General features: G+C 39.7%; 1 protein-coding gene across 1 annotated transcript in view; it reads left to right on the top strand.

Annotated features, from left to right (window-relative positions):
- The window catches only part of jph3b (junctophilin 3b), a 75,541-nt gene that overhangs the window by 14,368 nt on the left and 43,340 nt on the right, over window positions 1-17,833 (top strand). Inside the window, exons 2-3 of the mRNA XM_084734447.1 lie at window positions 10,045-10,531; window positions 15,338-15,703. Coding sequence (XP_084590573.1) covers window positions 10,045-10,531; window positions 15,338-15,703 — 853 coding nt within the window. The remainder of the gene's footprint in view (window positions 1-10,044; window positions 10,532-15,337; window positions 15,704-17,833) is intronic.

Below are 17,833 nucleotides of genomic sequence, written 5' to 3'. Positions count from 1 at the left end.
GTTTTGTCTAACCCCTGAGAACCCACCCAGGGGTTCCCAGGGTTCTACTGTGAACCCTTTTATATTATGGTACATACTTAACTTACTCCCTTAACGTGAGAGTTCTTCAAGGGTTTCAACAATTTTTGAAAAACTCTTTCTTCCAAAAAGGGTTCTTTGCATAAAAAACATTCCTAGTGGAACACTTAGTTTTACAAAGAACCCTTGACAAATGCTTTCTTCAAAAAAGGGTTCTTCAGAAGCAAATGGTTCTGAGAAGAACCTCTGGCACTTCAAGGAGAACCCTTCTGTAACCCTCAGTATACATACTTGTCTATGTACAAACAATTGAGGACAGTCCATTTGTATTTAGACAAAGTTCATACATACAGTGAGTTCATGAGGACAAAAACCATCAGTTACAAAATGTTCAGGGCAGACCACCATGTTGTGACAGGTTGTTTTCATTACATTTCTGAGCAGATAAATAATCCTAAAAGGGAAATCTGAAAGACTCAGACAGAAAAAGGGCCTAAGCAAAATCTCTTAAACGGATAACGGTCCCGCACAGTGATTTACCCAGGCAGAGGTTTAGCTTTGAACTGACTTCCCTTGCTTTTAATGGTCAGCGATTTGACCATAGTTTAGCTTTTCCTGTCTGTTTGTCTGTTTGCACGACTTGTTGCCTGTCAGTTGTCTTGTCTATATTTCTTAAGTGTACCATCTGTCTTTCCTTTTGTTGCTTTTCTCAGCAGCTGATGTGTCTGCGTGACCTGATCGTATGGCTTATCCTGCCTAACTGGTTTCTTTCTCTCTGTCTTTGCTATTTCTTACATTACAGTATCATTTCATAGCATTCAAAGACATATATTCACATGTCTAAGTGCACTAAATTTACTTCTTTCTCCTAAAAGCATTGCACATGATACCCACACATCACTTCACAAAAAAGTGACACATCACCAATAAACAGTGGCGTCAAGGAAAATCCACCTCCTCAACACTTGTGCATCACTTTTTTTGATTTCACACAGATTCTCTCCAGTTGTGCGGTTAAGAAAGTATTCATGCCATGGCATTCTGCTTTGGTGCGTTTTTTTAATACACACCTCCTTTACTACTAACAACAAGCCCACTGCAGGCTTTAGCTTATGTAATGGGAGTGGTTTGATGTTTGTAGTGAGGATTAGCAGCTCTGTCTGAAACATGAAAACTCTAAATATCCATCTTGGAAGTCTGCCCTGCTCCACTGCTAATACAATACTGACTCACTGGACATACTAATGAGGGAGTTTGCCCTGGAATCACTTGGGATGGCATGGTACTGCAGCTCTAACTCTAAAACTCTTATTCATTAGGGACTATATGAAAATTAATAGCAGGGCAGGAAGGTCAAAAAAGGGGCAGGGTTATTTAGATTTTCTTCTTACTGAGGATAGTCTCGGGGTAAGGTCTTTTAATTTTTTTCCCCTACCCATGTGCAGTTTTATTTTATTTTTTTTCCCTTGCAGATTAACTTTCCCTGCCAGCATTTTTATTTTTATTTTTTTAAAGTTGCCAGCCAGTGCCAGCATTTTTCAACACCCACTGAATATTCAGTTCTATGAATATGTTAACATGATATATATCAAAAGAAAGAACAGATCTCATAGTTTCAAACACAAAAAACATTTTGTTATAGCTTCATTAATTTTTTTTTTTTTTTTTTTTTTTTTTTTTTTGAAGCGCCTTAATGTTCATTGGTCGCATCAAAAAATCCACTTTCCAGGTAAAAAAACTGAGAAACTTGTGTTTTTTGTGAAAGATACATTTTTAAGCAGAATCTCAACTTCACATTCTTATTTATTTTTTTTTTTTCTCATTTCATATCGTGGTAACATATTACATTACCATCAATAGTGTGGCTAACATTCACTGTGTGTGTCTCCCGACCCCTTGACTGAAACAAACCCCGGGCTGGAGTGCTCTCTGCCCTGACTGTGGTGTGAGCAGCCTCTCTGGGAAATTGTTAATCATTAAATAATGCAAATTAATACTGCTGCGAGGGGTCTCTCACATTAAAACAACATCAAAGATGTAGTTTAATGTCATGAAGTAGCATGGGGTCATGGGACTTATTGTCTTCATTGATAAACAACTACCATCCCCGATGCAAATCTATCTGACGGGACTTTAAGTTTAAGAATTAGAGTTCATGGACGAGGTAATGTATTAAAGTTTTATTCACATCTAGTCATGTTCGTCATCTTCCTTCCTCACTCTGACATATCTGACACATATCCTGGTGGATATCGGCAGCTAGCGGCTAGTAGGAAAGGCATTGTTACTTTGATTGAATTATGGATTTATCTTAGTTTGAATTTTGCTGGGAAAATAGTACACAACTCAACAAAATATCTAGCATATGTCTAGCATTACGAGATACTTTAATATGTTAATGTTAGACATCATAGGTTAAATGTTGTACCATCTTAAATTCTCCATGCTTTGGGTCTTATGCCATTTTTTCACTGCATGGTATGGCTCGTCTTGGCTTGGCTCAACTCAATCCACCTTGGGTACTAGGTATTTTTCTCAATTTCATTTCCCACCGCTCTTTTGTACCCCCTCAATGTAGCTTGGATTCTTAGCTGTCAAAGCAATGGCAGGTGAAACTGCTGTGACATCATCTTCAGTGTGTCACAAACATGCAGGAACAATGGAGGTTATCCTGAACTTTTCAGCATGGTTTTGTGGGATGCCATTTTTTAAAATCTGTATCTACTGAATAATAAAATGTGCAGGATGTCTGTGTGCAAAAGTGATGATTCTAGTGATGATTCTCTCTGACAAATCAGTTCTGTAGAGTGTTTTTCACTCCACCTTTTCATATCAGGTCAGCTCATCTGGAACCTCTACATACCAAAAAAAGCACCAGCTACTCTCACCAACTTTTGCTGATGGAAAACCACAGAAGAATGGACAATTACAAGCAAGTCCTGTTGAGCTGAGTTATACCAAGCTGTGGAAATACAGCATTTTAGTTATTAATGATGAATTGTTGTACCAGCAATGTTGATGGGTTCACCCCAGAATCAAGACTACATATTTTGATAACGCTTTATATTAAGATGCTTGTAGTAAGTGTTAGTTAATAGGTAATAAGGCCCTAAGATGCTTATTACCATTAATATAAGACTATATTTATGTCAATAACACATATGTTGCTTTACTAAGATTTCTACATACTTCACTACAGTTCCTAGCAGAGGAAAAACATCTGAAAATAGTAACAATTAAAAAAAAAACATGGGGAACCATTAATTAATGCATAATAAAGGATTAAATAACCTTAACAACTGTTCATACTTTACATCTGGTACCCCCAAAATGCATAGTTAATTGCTAATAAATACATAATGATGTATGTAGAAATCAACAACAGCTTAGTAAAACAGCAACTATAATAATAATGAGTTAAACTCAATAAATGTGTTTGTAAAGCTATTATAGACAATTATAAGAAACTCATAAAGCTTTTATTAACCTTCTTAAGCAGTCGAACAACAAGTTTTTTACAAGACAGCTTATAAATGTCTTAAATGTAACAATAAACATGTTGATTATGCTATTATTAACCCTTATATAATCTTATCATTAATTTTAATAAGCAAATTATTGGGGCCTTAGTACCATTTAACTAATGCTTATTACAAGTGCCTTAGTATAAAGAGTTACCTGTGTTTTCCCTCTTACCTGTTGTTCTTTTTATCCATCTAGATAGTTTTGGTGTGAGTCTTGGAGGTATCAGCCACAGAGATGTCTGCCCTCTCTCCAGTGTATTGGAACTAAATGACGCTCGGGTTGTGGTGCTCAAAGCGCCAAAAGTACATTTGAAAAAGTCAACAGCAACTTCTCTTTCCAGAAATCGTGACCTGGTTACTCAAAGTAACCCACAGGCCTTGTTGTCAGAAGTTTCATATAGGAACTATTTTCTGTCTCTGATTACTGTTGTTGCACTTGCACATTTCTTTACTGTAGTAAAGTACTGTACTGTGGACCTTTGTCAAAGAACTGAAGAATTAAAACTGCCACAACTAAAAGCTTCTCTGGCACAAACTGTGTGAGACACTTGACCTCGTGTTGTCTAATCTCACTCTGCCTTCCCAATTTCTCTCAAAATACACAAACACAGACACTGCTCTGACATGCAAGTGCTGACATGGTGAAACAACACATTAATAATTCATAAAATAACCAATTTCAACTCCTTCACAGCCCTTCTTGCTCCATGCGGTCTCTTTCTTACCGCTGTGCCGCACAAATCAATATTTTGAGGTGTTAAGTAGTAACTGAGATTACTGTGAAATATTATAGACGCATATGAACTCCTCTGGAACTAGTGAGTGAATTCTGACGCCTTGTCATCTGAACACAATGGATGAATAGTGGTCTAATTTAAAAAAAATAGGAAATAGTACAATTCAACAAGGTGAACTGAAGATGTTGACAAGTGTCTCGTGCAGACCCTGAGAGACAGATGGTTTTTAACCTAGAAATAGAGAACAGACGCGCATTTGTTAAAGAGACAATTATGAATTCAGCCTGGGGGTTGGCGCGTGATCAAATCACTGTGCCTCTGTGATGTTTCCGCAGCTTTGATCTCTCCGCGTTAACTCTTTCCGTGCGGCCGCCTCGTGCCCGCGGTAACCCTCAGCCTGGGTTATAGGCCCATATGATTCGTGAGTGCTTCCTGTTGGCCTCCAGGCAGAATCAGTGAAATTGTTTTGGCAGGCGAGTTGTGAAGCGGATTCTCCTCACAACTGTACGCCCGGGGTCGAGGCCTTTACATATCCAGGAGTCTTTCTTTTTTTCTTTTTTTTTTTAAATACAGCTGTGACAGCTTCATATTGAAAATGATGAGTGGAGGATAACCTAATCTGCTGTTGCATGTCGCTCTTGTTACAAAGCAGCTAGATACTTATGTCTCCTAGAGTTTACAATGTAGTGCACTGTTTTCACACAAAAACTGTAAATTGGTTTGATTTTGAAGGAATATCACCACAGCAGCCTCTTAAACTGTGTTTTTCAGCACCATGGAGAGCGACAGGCCCACACTGGAAAAGCAGCCCAGTGCCCCACTGAATATTTGATTCACTCAGGCTTTTCTGAGGGTTGTATACACATCACAAAATAACAAAAACTCACACACTGCTTCACATATATTTATTCACTCACTTTCTTAGGTACACCTAGCTAAACCTAATGCAGTCTGATACAGCAGCCCTGCAGTAAATCCTGCCATCATGACTAGTTATGATGTTCAGGGGTTTTTTTTTGAAAGAGGTGTTGATTCAAGTTTATGGTCACTGTGGGGGCTGCAGATCGTGCTGCTGTTCAACTGTTTTCTGTTAAACTGGTGATCTTTCTTCTATTTCCAGCTGTCTAAATGGTGAGGACAAAATGTTAGAAACACAGTGTTTACTTAGCTATAACAGCTGCAGTAGTTTCAAACAATACATGGCAAATGAGGGAGAAAATGTAAAACAGATACAAAATCTGTGGGAGTATACTAAAACTGTACAACATTTCCATTTTTTTTCCTTGATTCCTACACAAAATATTTATTGGGATGAGAGACAGAAGTGCACAGATACATCGATTTGGATCAATACATTGATTCAATGTTCAGTGATCAAATATAATCAATGCAAAGTGAAAATATTGATCTATATCGTCATCTTTAAGATATGGCTTTAAATTCCTGTGGCATGTCTCATAGCACAAATGTTCTGGAAGAGTTCAGTCATAAAAATGTCAAATCATTTATTGCTTTTTTCTTAAATGTGTAATATTGATCGCAGACCCATGAACTGAATCAAATTGAAGTTGTACTGTGGCAGACTGAGTGATATCAGCATATATCATGTAGTTTTCAAAAGAACTGATATAATAGCGTATCATTTTGAAACTTGTCATTTACACCCCTGATAAGAAAGAGTTAACTTTATTTTAGGTAGCTACAAAACAGTAAAGTACACACTTTGTACTGATATTTATAGTAAATTGTTTTTGCTGTTGCTATACAAGAAATCTGTATACTTGACACTTTTATAGTAAAAGGAAATCAACAGTTGTGCTGTTGGGCGTCAGTCACCCTAAAACTTGAAGTTGAGGATTTTATTTATTTTTCTTTTTGAAATATGCTAATTTGGTTTCTTGTAGAGAATTTAATGAAAACATTCATAGCACTCTTATGTCTGTATGGTGAATGTGAAGCTACAGCCAGAGGGTGGTTAGCTTGGCATAAGATTAAGGCTGGAGACAAGGAGGGTTTGTTGGGGCTCATTGTTTCCCTGTTTGCAGTCTTGATGCTAACTTTTGTTTTCTGTTTTTTTTTTTTTTTTTCTGGAGCTGTTTCATCACCACTCACAGTCAAATTATAGTTGAACAACTGTGAGCAGCTGCTCAATTCCATTTTAAAGGTTTTGTAGTATGCGTACTGTCTTGAGTATAGTTTATTTTGTCACGTTTCCAGTGTGAACATACTCAAAACCTGCAGAGAATTAGTATGAAGTATGGATTTGAGACACACATGAGGTGTGTTACAATACTCATGCTACTGTACTATTTAGTATGCCTGAAAAAAGACTTGTCCCAGTACATACAATAGTATGTTGAATGCAGTATGATTTAAAGAAAAATTGCATCTGCATTTGCTGTATACAAGCCAGCATGCTTTTCGGGCGATTCTGACCCGCAGTTCTCTGTGCAGCTGAAGATGCATCACATCGGCTGAGCTGCTGGAGAGAACAGACAGATGACAGCTCATTAGCTGCACACAGTTTCTTTTTACGTCAAACTTTGCACTATGGACAGCAGTACATGTATGAGCAAGAGAGTCAAAGTTCAACACGCAATGCTGTGATGAAGTAGAATGTCCTAATTGCATGCTGAATGTAACAGTAAGTACTTTGTAAGGGCAGCTGCAAAACAAACTACAAGAAAAAGCGATTTGGAACGCAGCCCTATTGTTTTGGTCGTACTGAAATCAGTTAGCATTTTTCTCATTATATGCTTTGACTTTCTTTATTCTTTATTCTTTATTTGGATTCCCATTAGCCTCCACAAAGTGGTCACTAGTCTGCCAGGGGTCTGCACACAAAACAACAATTATAATTTAATATCATGCAACATCAATGAGACAAAATTCAATATCAGAATAAAATTAAGAGAAAAAGATGAGTGAAATGACTCTACACATGAAGCAATAAACAACAGTGACCTACAAAGAAAACAAAAACAAAATTGTCATAAACACATTGCACCAAAAAAGTTCCAGAGCTGCCATAACAAAATTCACATTCACATTTTTCTCTGTCTAATTCTTTCTTTCTGCACTGTCAGCAGAAACACAGATGATGCTCTGTCTGTCTGTCTATCTGTCTGTCTCACTCAGAACTGTCTCTCTTCTTTGCTGTCTGACTCACTCCCCTGCTCCAAACATGTTGGCGGCCATTTAATAAAATGGTAATCTTGTCACGCTGTTGCACGGGTGTTTGTGTGTGTGTGTGTATGTGTGTTCTTTGATCTGTCTGTCATATGGTCGTACAGCTGTGTACTGACATGATTACAAAGGCCCAGCCAGATGTGCTGGCCAGCTGTCTATGACACAGACTGTTTTTGTTTGTTTGTGTGTGTGTGTGTGTGTGTGTGTGCGAGGGATAAGAGGCAGCATATCATCCTAATGGCGAGGGCAGGTTCACAAACAACAATACTTCTCTCTCAAGTTTTTTTTTTTTTTTTTACAGCGCTGTGGATGTGCTTGTTGTGCCTGTGTGAGTGTGTTTGTGAACGTAGGCAAGAATACAATTGGCCCATACCATCGGCTTCATTCAGCACTTCCCACTTCACTGACACTTGAGCCCACAAGGGAAATGTTTGTGTGTGTTTGCGATGGAGATGGAGAACGTGGTTGCAGTCCTTATATGGTCATGTAGTTTGGTTCGAGCAAGTGCGTTTGCTACAGAATGAATCAGAGTGCTGTTACATCAGAGGTACGGGCAGGCGGGATGGATCACTTGCGCTCCTATTGGAACACACACACTTCCGTTTGAGTGTGCGTGTGTGTGTGAGAGAGAGAGAGGAATGGTGGAAACACACACACACACACACACACACACACACACACACACACACACACAAACACACACACACACAGATGCCCTACTTTTCGGCAACATGGGGACTATTATGCAGCAGTATGTGTGGGTAGTGCAGAGACATGGTGTGAATGAATGGGAACGAATGGACAGACAAGTGGAAGCCACTCCCATGTACAGTAGTACTCCTCAAATTATTACTTTATTTCATCAAAAAATACAACTGTAAACACATCACAGCATAAAAACAGTATGTAGAACATTATAACGTGATGCTGCATTAAAGAGAGATGAAAGCTACACATTGTATAAAAAAATCATGTCCAGGACTATCTGGTGTGGCAAAATGGCAAAAAGGAAAATTAAAATTTCAGACACTACTCAAGTTGTATTGTACCTTACATCCAGCAGCTGGTGGATTAACCTGATATTTCATGTGGAGCCTGTATTGACTGCCCCCAAAACACACATTTATTTCAGAATACCACTGAGCAAGCACAATATAAACTATGAGAATAAGAGTTCTACCAGGCTAACAAGGCTCCTCTGTAAGACTCAGAAGATCCCTGCATCACTGTATATCATAGGAACTCATGTGAACACAGTACAGTAGATACCAGAGGTGAGAATCCTCTCAAGGCTGAACTTCATGTTGAATAATCCTGCCTATCCATTTCAGCCACAGGCTGTTTAACACACAAGTAATTACTAGAGAAGTACAACCTTCTATATATGTATCTGTATCTCCAGGGCTGGAAGTAACTAATTAGAAATACTCAAATTACTTTTATGAGTAGATTTTCAAGTTTGCACTTTTGGTTACTTTTGCTTAAGTATGCATTACACTTTTAAAATCAAAATTGACTACAGTGCAGCAGCACAGTTTTTTTACTTGTACTTGAGTCCACCATCGATTTATGTGTATAGGTGTATTTCAATGTATGTACTTCTTATTCTATCTATCTATCTATCTATCTATCTATCTATCTATCTATCTATCTATCTGTCTATCTATCTATCTATCTATCTATCTGTCTATCTATCTATTGTTGTTATTTCCACCAGTTGGGGACTACAATTGACCAATCACTGCTTAGTGGGCAGAATTAAAAATGTTATCTTCCTACCATCCATAGCTATGGAGGGTAAAGAATTTTCTGTTCAGCTGTCATGATGAAATTAATGGCCATGCAGACCACCGCCGTCTGCAATGTAGCCTCCACTTTTGCCTCTTTCTCAAAAGTTAAATTATTACAACCTCCTCCAGTGTTGCCATGTTTGTTGTTGCAAGAAACATCTGCCTTTTCCTCATTGTCTTTGACGTATGTAAAGGACGCATATACGTATGCGAGCAGTGTCAATTACATAATTTGAAACCGACATATATTTGTGTATGTAAGGTGGGCATAAGTGAGCCTTTAGTGGTAATGGTAATTTAATTTTCACTGAAAAAAATACAAAAATGATAGGATTTTTGCTGTACCAAACAAGCTTGTTCTAATGTCTGGGGAGAATGATTTTTAGCCTGGACATCTCCGTAGCACCACGAAGCTTCATTGACTGTACAATGGTATGATGTGACACATTTTACTTTAATCAAAAAAATTCAGTATCTTCAATATCTTTGGATATTGCTCTTGGCCACACTGAATTTTGCTATATTTTGATTAACTGTTCAGTCCTACCACCTACCTCGCCTCGTTTTGGTCTGACTCATGCATTGTGTAGGATGGAGACAGTCCTTGAAGGCCTCATAGAAAAGCTTGGGGAAGCGGGTATACTCTGCACTGCAGTGAAGGTCAGGCACTTAACCAAATTTGCCAAACCAACCAGTTTTTCTTCATCTTTTGTCTTGCAAAAAATCATAAAGTATAAAAGAAAATATCTGTGTAGGTATTTATACATTTTTCTCCTCTTTCTCCAGGAACGTTTCAGGGCCAGTGGGTTGGCGGCATGCGACATGGCTACGGAGTTCGCCAGAGTGTCCCATACGGCATGGCGGCCGTCATCCGCTCCCCGCTCCGTACCTCCATAAACTCTCTCCGCTCCGGTTCGGAGCACAGCAACGGTACAGCTCTGCTGGACCGCACCGGGGCGGTGGTTCCCGGTCCTCCTCCTGTTCCTGGCACGCTGACCACCAGCGTGTCTATGTGCAGCACAGGCAGCAGCGGCAGCAGCCCCGCCGTGTCACGTGGAGGCTTCGTCCTGACGGCGCACAGCGAGGCTGAGCTGCTGAAGGGGAAGAGAAAAGGCGGGTTATTCCGGAGATCCATCCTGTCCGGGCTCAAGCTGAGGAAGTCCGAGTCTAGGAGCTCTCTGGCCTCCCAGAGGTCCAAACAGAGCTCGTTCAGGAGCGAGGCTGGAATGAGTACTGTGTCCTCTGCTGCATCTGATATCAACTCTACTATCAGGTAATGACTGGGTGGAGTGGGCTCAATCACCTGCAGGTCAGGTAGCTGTTCGGTCTACTATTTAGTGACGTTGTCTTCAAACTAAAACACTAGATGAAAATCACATGTATAATGAAGGGAAAATGCCTTTTTAAACTTGTTTTTATATTGCAACCCACTACCCTAGGAACATCTATTTTGGAAAATTCTGCACAATTTACTTCTCATGCCAACATTCAAAGCTAACTGACCCATCCTAAGTCCTGCCCCTTTTTGCTCTGTGCTCCAATAACAGTTGAGCAAACTTGTTACTCGGTGGAACCTCAGTCAACTTTCTCCTTTCCTGTTTCCTGTACTTGGACATGCTATATGCTAGACTTGTTTATGTTTTTAAAAAAAGGATTTTGAAGACTGGGGGACCTGTAAAAGCAACATATACCAACATTTATCTGAAGTTAGGTAATGTTAGCTAGCTAGTGTTGTCCAGGGGTTGCCACCTGTCCTGTATAATTCAGAATCATCCTGTAAATCAATACAGGATGCAATTTGTCCCGTGTTTTTGTGCACATCCTACTCTAATGCATACATTCTGTTTTCACATGCTTGGAATGACATGAGAAATAATAAACGATAAAAGAGTATTAAATCAGAATTTGTGGAAGAGAATACCAGCCAGGAAAGTTATCTGTCCCTCAGTGTCCTCATTTCCCTGGTTACAGAGCCTAAAACTGGCATTAAAAAAAAAAAAAATAATTCCAGAGAATACCTCCAGCTCGAGTCTGCCCGCAGTCTGTCCGTAAAAAGAAAAAGGCTGTCAAAATACAGATCTGAATTACAAATGGGCCATTCCTGGAGTGTGGGAATGAGTACTGTACAAATATTTTCTGTTATCGATGGTAGACTGTCCGAACTGAAGAAGGGGACCACCATGTCCGAGCAGTGCAAGGGCAGAGGATCCAGAGTGGAGTTTTGACCGACCAAACATTTTGCCCATCTTTATGATCTGGTGTTCTAATCCTTAATATTTCCAATGCAACTGTACTTTATAGTCATTGACTTTTTATTTCCTTTACATTTATGTTAAAGAGAAAGAGGACATTGAATTTGATGCAGAGAAAGCACAAATTGGTGAATAAAAATTAAGTGTCTAATAGTGGAGAAACCCCAGCTTGATTTGCGTCCCCTGCCATGGGGCTCGCTGCAAGGTATGCAGTATTCCTAACTTATGATTTGTTCTTCTTTTCAACACAGACAAGCCTGGCGCATAGCATATCTAAACACAGGAAAGAGGAAAGGAGAAAGCTGACCAAGGTTCTAAAAGGGGCGGGAGTTAGGAGGGTCAATTCAGGAAGCAGCAAAATGGAGTTTGTCACAAACCCACAACTGATATTTGCCTTTGTACTAGCTGTCTTTCCCAAACCAAACCAAACCAAACCAAACCAAACCAATTGTTTCAGTTGCTTAACCATATTTTTACCTTAAAGATCCAGTGTGTCAGATTTACACAGAATCTGCCATGTTGCACCGCCATGTTTGTACAGCAGCCCAGAATGAACAAACCAAGCACTGGCTCTAGATGCAGCCTATTGTGTCTTGTGCGACTTTTGTGGCCATCATAGGTTCTCCCGCATGCAATGGGGAGAGTGATATGAGGTGTTTGTAATCTGTAAACTCATCTAGATGCCAACAAATCCTACAAACTGGTCCTTTAACTATATTTTATTTGGCATAATTACAATCTTTCCCCACATTAGCCATACTGCTAAAACTTTCTCACATCCTTGTCATGTTAAAAAGTTTTCTTGATGCATCTTTCACTGAGTAGAATTTCCATCTTATTGTGGGGCAGCTGACCCAACCCTTCTTTAAATCCCCTGGCCCCAATACTCTGATTCACGCAGGAACATACCAAAGCAGTTTCAAGGCCATTTCATGGCACCATTACATCCTACATACTGTGCTTGGCTGACACTGAGAGGAGTGTGTCATATCAACTCCGTCACGAGGTAATGAAATGAATGAAAGTGGGGAACAAGGTGGACTGAGAGTACAAGGAGGGATGACGTACAGAGAAAGGGAACTGTCCTTCATCTGGAGGACACCAAAGCAACAACAGGCACCTGTCCTACTTAAGTGTCTTTAAAATGAATTTGCATGCAGTCAAATCTGGCCTATAGGGCAGTTTACTGGTCAGCTGGCCCGTGGTGTAATAAAATGTTTCCGGTTTTACATTGTGTTACCCAGTGATAGGTCTGTCATCTGTGTCTGTCTGCTCTTCTGTTGTTCATACTTTCTCATCAATCTTATTGCACCAGCTCAGAGTCACAGAGTAGACATGGAAGGTACTGGAACAAATGGTACACAGTAATGTCTTTTTCTTGAATGAGTTAAATCAGTTGCATGCTTCTGGAAAAGCTTTATGTAAAATTCCAAGACCGCTGGACTGAGGTGGCTTATTCTTAAAGGCACCAATTACTTGACGACAAGAATCAGCAGCTCCTGACCTGTTTGTTGGCAAAGTGGCTGACAGCAGCTTATCAGGTCTGATTAATTATTGGCAAGGCTGATAAGGAGAGAAACTTCTAGGGTTTTTTTTTCTTCTGCTGTAAACATTTACAGAAAACCCTCTGTGGGAGCTTGTTTGAATGAAAGATAAAACTTTCTAATTCATTTGTATGTGATTTATTTATTAATGTGTTAATTAATTTTTATCATTTTATGACCATATTATAGAGATAAATCTTAATGTTGGGTCAGTGGAAACTCACTAAAGGGAAGCAGAGATCTAATTAATGGGCCTAAGGACGCAAGATGAAAACAAGTCTACATGAATTCTACTTGAGAAAGACAAATTATTATTCCCCACTCTACCCTATAGTCAGAGACAAGGGAATGGGAAGATCATCAGTGTTTTGTCCGTTCTTTATTTTTTGGATGTACACTCTTCATAAGGCATCCTGAAAACAAAAAAAGATGCATTTCCAACTTGGGATTCTTTGATTTGATCATGGCTCTGTCTTCTGGATAGTTTGTGCTCTAAAAATATTAAAGGAATAGTTAAACATTTTGGGAATTGCCCTTACTGGTCTACTTTCCAAGTGAGGATCGATATCAATCTCACGTCTGTATGATAAGTATGCAGACTTGAGTCAGGACATGATAAGCTTAGCTTAACAAAAGACTTGCAAGACATGGAAACCATGCAAGTCTTTCAAGCTCATGTTCATTTGGTCTGGCAGAAACATCTGACAGCATTCCACCAGCTGTAGATCAGGCCAATCACAACCGTTTATTTAATATGGTGGGTTTTGGGGTCATGATTGACCGAGGAGCGTCTTCAGTCCAGATTTGAAAAGTCACATGTCACACATTCAGCTGCTTTGATTGGTTGTCGGTCTATCCAATTGCATCCAGTCAGCAGGTCCATCCAGCACAACGCCTCAGGCCTTTAGTTTACCATTTAGCTGTGCCCTGCTTGGAAATGGACTAGCACCACTACATCACACGTTTGCTGCTCTGTTTGGTTGTAGGTCTATCCAATAGTGTCCAGAGGCATTTTGGTCCGTGCGCGTTGACAACACCCTCGGAAATCATAATTGAACTGACGTTGCTAGGCTAATAAAGACTGGAGGCAAGAGGAAACAACTGGTCCTCTGGGAGTCTTATTGTTGGAGTGAGTTTGCCAGGTTTGATACCATCATGCTTGTAAAAAAAAAAGCTATGCTCATTGACAGTGTGGCAACCGATGCTCCAAGCAGTGACGCTGCACAGGAGTGCCAAGCAGGTGGATTAAGTTGTTTGTCAGAAAAATGCTTCAGCATGTAACTCCCCCGGAAATAAAAGATAAAATAAAAGACTTTCTTTGGAAGTTATCTTAACTTGATCACTTTGTTTGGTTTTGTATGTTTTTGGACCACACTGAGTGGTGGTTTTGACATAACTGCCAGAGGTGTTGACCTGCTTCACATTCACCTTGATAAAATCAAAAAGATTTTCAACTCCTCTTGGAATTTAACACCAATAACTGGGGACTTGACTTGGACTTGAGCCTTTTGACACAAAAACACAAAAAGTGTAAATCCACGAGTTCATTCACTTTCCTTCAATTTCTGAATCAGCTAACATAACGCTATTTATTCCCTGCAAGTAAACACTTAATTCCAACCAATTGGACAGCAACCAGTCAAGTTTCAGGAGAGAACTATATAGAATTAACATTACATCCTGAGCTCCAGTGGGAAAAAAAAACAATTGCAGTATGCAAAACGTGCAGGTCCAAAAATAAAGGAGACACAGTAACTTTCAATTGTGTTTGACATTTGAAGTTGCACAAAGAACAGTAAGTCGAGGGTCTGTTGTAAGCTATTACAGTGGCTGAAGAACACATTATGACTTATTTAGGACTTGAAATTGAAAGTCTAGGACTGCTAGTCTTAAACTTACGACTTGACTCAGGATTTGAGTGGAAAGACTTAAGACTTGCAAAACACTGACTTGGTCCTACCTGACTAGGTAGTACCTCAACTTAGGTACTACCTAAGTTTAAACTGTCTTGCAGGAAGTTTTAGAACACCAGGGTCATTTCAGTAAAAGATAGGTGTTAATTCAATCAAATTTTGGGTTACAGAAAGAGAGGGGAGAGATGATGAAATGTGTTGACAAGGATATTGGAGATATTGGAGATGGTGGTACTCATCAGCCGCCTCTAGAACTCTAATAGCTTACCTGCCACCAAACTTTCTTTTGTTCTTCCCAAAGTCACATGTAGGACATAGGATTATGGACTGAACACACCAGCTAAACTAATGTAACCTTTCACCTTTACAGTCTCGGAGATGCAGATGCAGAGCTGGCTGTCGCTGACGACGACGTGGACGCCACGGCAACAGAGACCTACTGCGGGGAGTGGAAGAACGACAAGCGGACGGGGTACGGTGTGAGTCGGCGGTCTGACGGGCTGCAGTATGAGGGGGAGTGGCTCAGCAACAAACGTCACGGCTACGGCTGCACCACGTTTCCTGACGGCACAAAAGAGGAAGGGAAGTACAAACAGAACATCCTGGTGAGCGGCAAAAGGAAGAACCTGATCCCGCTCCGGGCCAGTAAGATCAGGGAGAAGGTGGACCGAGCCGTGGAGGGAGCGCAGAAGGCCGCCGACATCGCCCGGCAGAAAGCTGAGATCGCTCTGTCCAGGTATGGGCTTTATGGTGGTTTTGTGTTTTGTATGTTACCCTCTTTTCCTTTGGGTGAAGTAAAAGTTCGACTCGAGAGGTGGTTTGTGTGCGTATGTTGTCATAGTGAACGTATAATCTAAATTGACCACAAAGTTTCTGAAAACCTATTTTCTCAATCAGCTTCTTCCAGCGATGGATACGGTCATATATGAGCATAAACATTTCTTTCTAAAGTTATTTTGGTTGATTCATCCATGAGATTCCTCTATTCATGTTTCTCTTCATACGGCTCAGCTGGAAGAGGTGATGATGTCATGTACATCTGTACACCAATCAGGATTTAGAAATATTTGGATCAAGTTGTGATGAGAGTTATTGATTGCTTAGTTTAGTTTGATTGTTTAGTTATGAATATTTAAAGTCATAGAGATATACTGAAAATCTGAAATGTTTCAGAGGCTGTTAGAATCTAAACCATCTGGAATTTAAGCACCGACCTCTGGGGCTGAACACTGGGTTAGAATATTTTGTCTTGTTATTTTTAGTTGATGTAGAAGCTATGTTCACCCCAAGGTCAACAATACATATTTCCCCCCGCCTGTGGTGCTATTTATCCATCTAGATAGTTTTGATGTGAGTGTTTGCCTTCTCTTCTATATAATGGACCTGAGTGTCACTCAGCCTGTGGTGCCCAAAGTACCAAAATTTCAAAAACTCAAAGCCAGTCTCTCTTTCAAAAAATCATGACCTGGTTACTCCACAGACCTTCTTATGAGCAGTTTCATGTAAGAACTACTTTCTTTCTGCAGTAGAATCTACCAGAACAACTTTATTTCTACCAGAAAAAAAGTAGTTTCTACATTAAACTGCTCACAACAAGGACTGTTGATTATCTTGAGTAACCGAGTCATGATTTTTGAAAAGAGATGCTGGTTTTGAACTTTTCACATGTTTTTTTTTGGTGCTTTGACTGCCACAAGCTGAATATCATTTAGTCCCATTATACTGGAGATAAGGCAGACATCTCTACAGCCGATATCCCCAAAACTCTGCAGCTCACACCAAACACATGTAGATGGATAAATTGTTGTTTCTCTGACCATTAGCAAAGAATATGTCAAAGGGGAGAGGACCGGACCTTTTGACAAATCAAAAACAGAAGCATCAATTCAGAGATCTGAAAGAAGGTCTTAACTACTGTGGTATTTTGATTATATTACATTAAAGACTGTGGAAGTTGGAACACCATGCAGTAGAGGTGTACACATACACATACATCGATCTGGATCAATAAATCAGTACACCTTTAAAAGAGTTCAGTCACAAAATTGTTGAATCACAATGTAGTTTCTTTTTGTGAGTTGACATAAATGTAACTGAAAGGGTTAAATGACATTGTCTAATATTGATAGCAGACTCCTGCATTTAACTGTATTGTAGCAGACTTCGAGATATCAACAAAAATTGTATTGTTGTCTAAGGAATCAAATTAACTTTTACAACTTCCTTGTTGGACTAATAAGTCTTGTACAGTAATAGTACAAATAGCATCACATGGCTTTACAGACTCAGTCATATAATAATCTCCTCATCTCTATGTACTGTATGTAGTACATTACTATGTCGTTAAAAAGCTTTGTAAAAGACAGTTAACAGTTCTGTTGCAATTACAGGGACGCTGAGGCATTAACAGTGTTTTTGCATATGCTATTTTTGTACTGAACTGAAAGTTAAAATCTAAACTAGCAACATATGACTGAATTGAAGGTGGGAACCAGCACTGAATGTTGCAGTCACATGAACCATGATGCCTTCACTTACTCATGTACTCACTGAAGTCAGTGACTTCAAATCTATGAATGCAACTGAACAAAATGATTCAAATCAGCAGTGATTTGTAGTTTCCATTCTTCATACTCCATCTCACTACCTGTCTGTTTCTCTCTTGTCTCTCCGTCCTTGTGTTGTAGCGGTGCACACCCCCCACTGATGACTCCATGTCTCTGACTCATTGGGGGAGTTGGCTCCACCTGTAAACACTGGTGGATGGCTCCATTCCACGTTATAATTGAGATCAATGACAGATTAAGAACAGGATTAAGGTTAAGGTGAAAGTAGGGTTAAGGAGGTTGTGGTACAAGTGAAACAG

The sequence above is a fragment of the Lutjanus erythropterus genome, chromosome 13, assembly GCF_056507025.1.
Source record: "Lutjanus erythropterus isolate fLutEry1 chromosome 13, fLutEry1.hap2, whole genome shotgun sequence".
NCBI classification, from domain to species: Eukaryota; Metazoa; Chordata; class Actinopteri; order Lutjaniformes; family Lutjanidae; genus Lutjanus; species Lutjanus erythropterus.
Note: the sequence above shows the minus strand (reverse complement) of the source record. Positions and strands in the feature narration are given on the sequence as shown.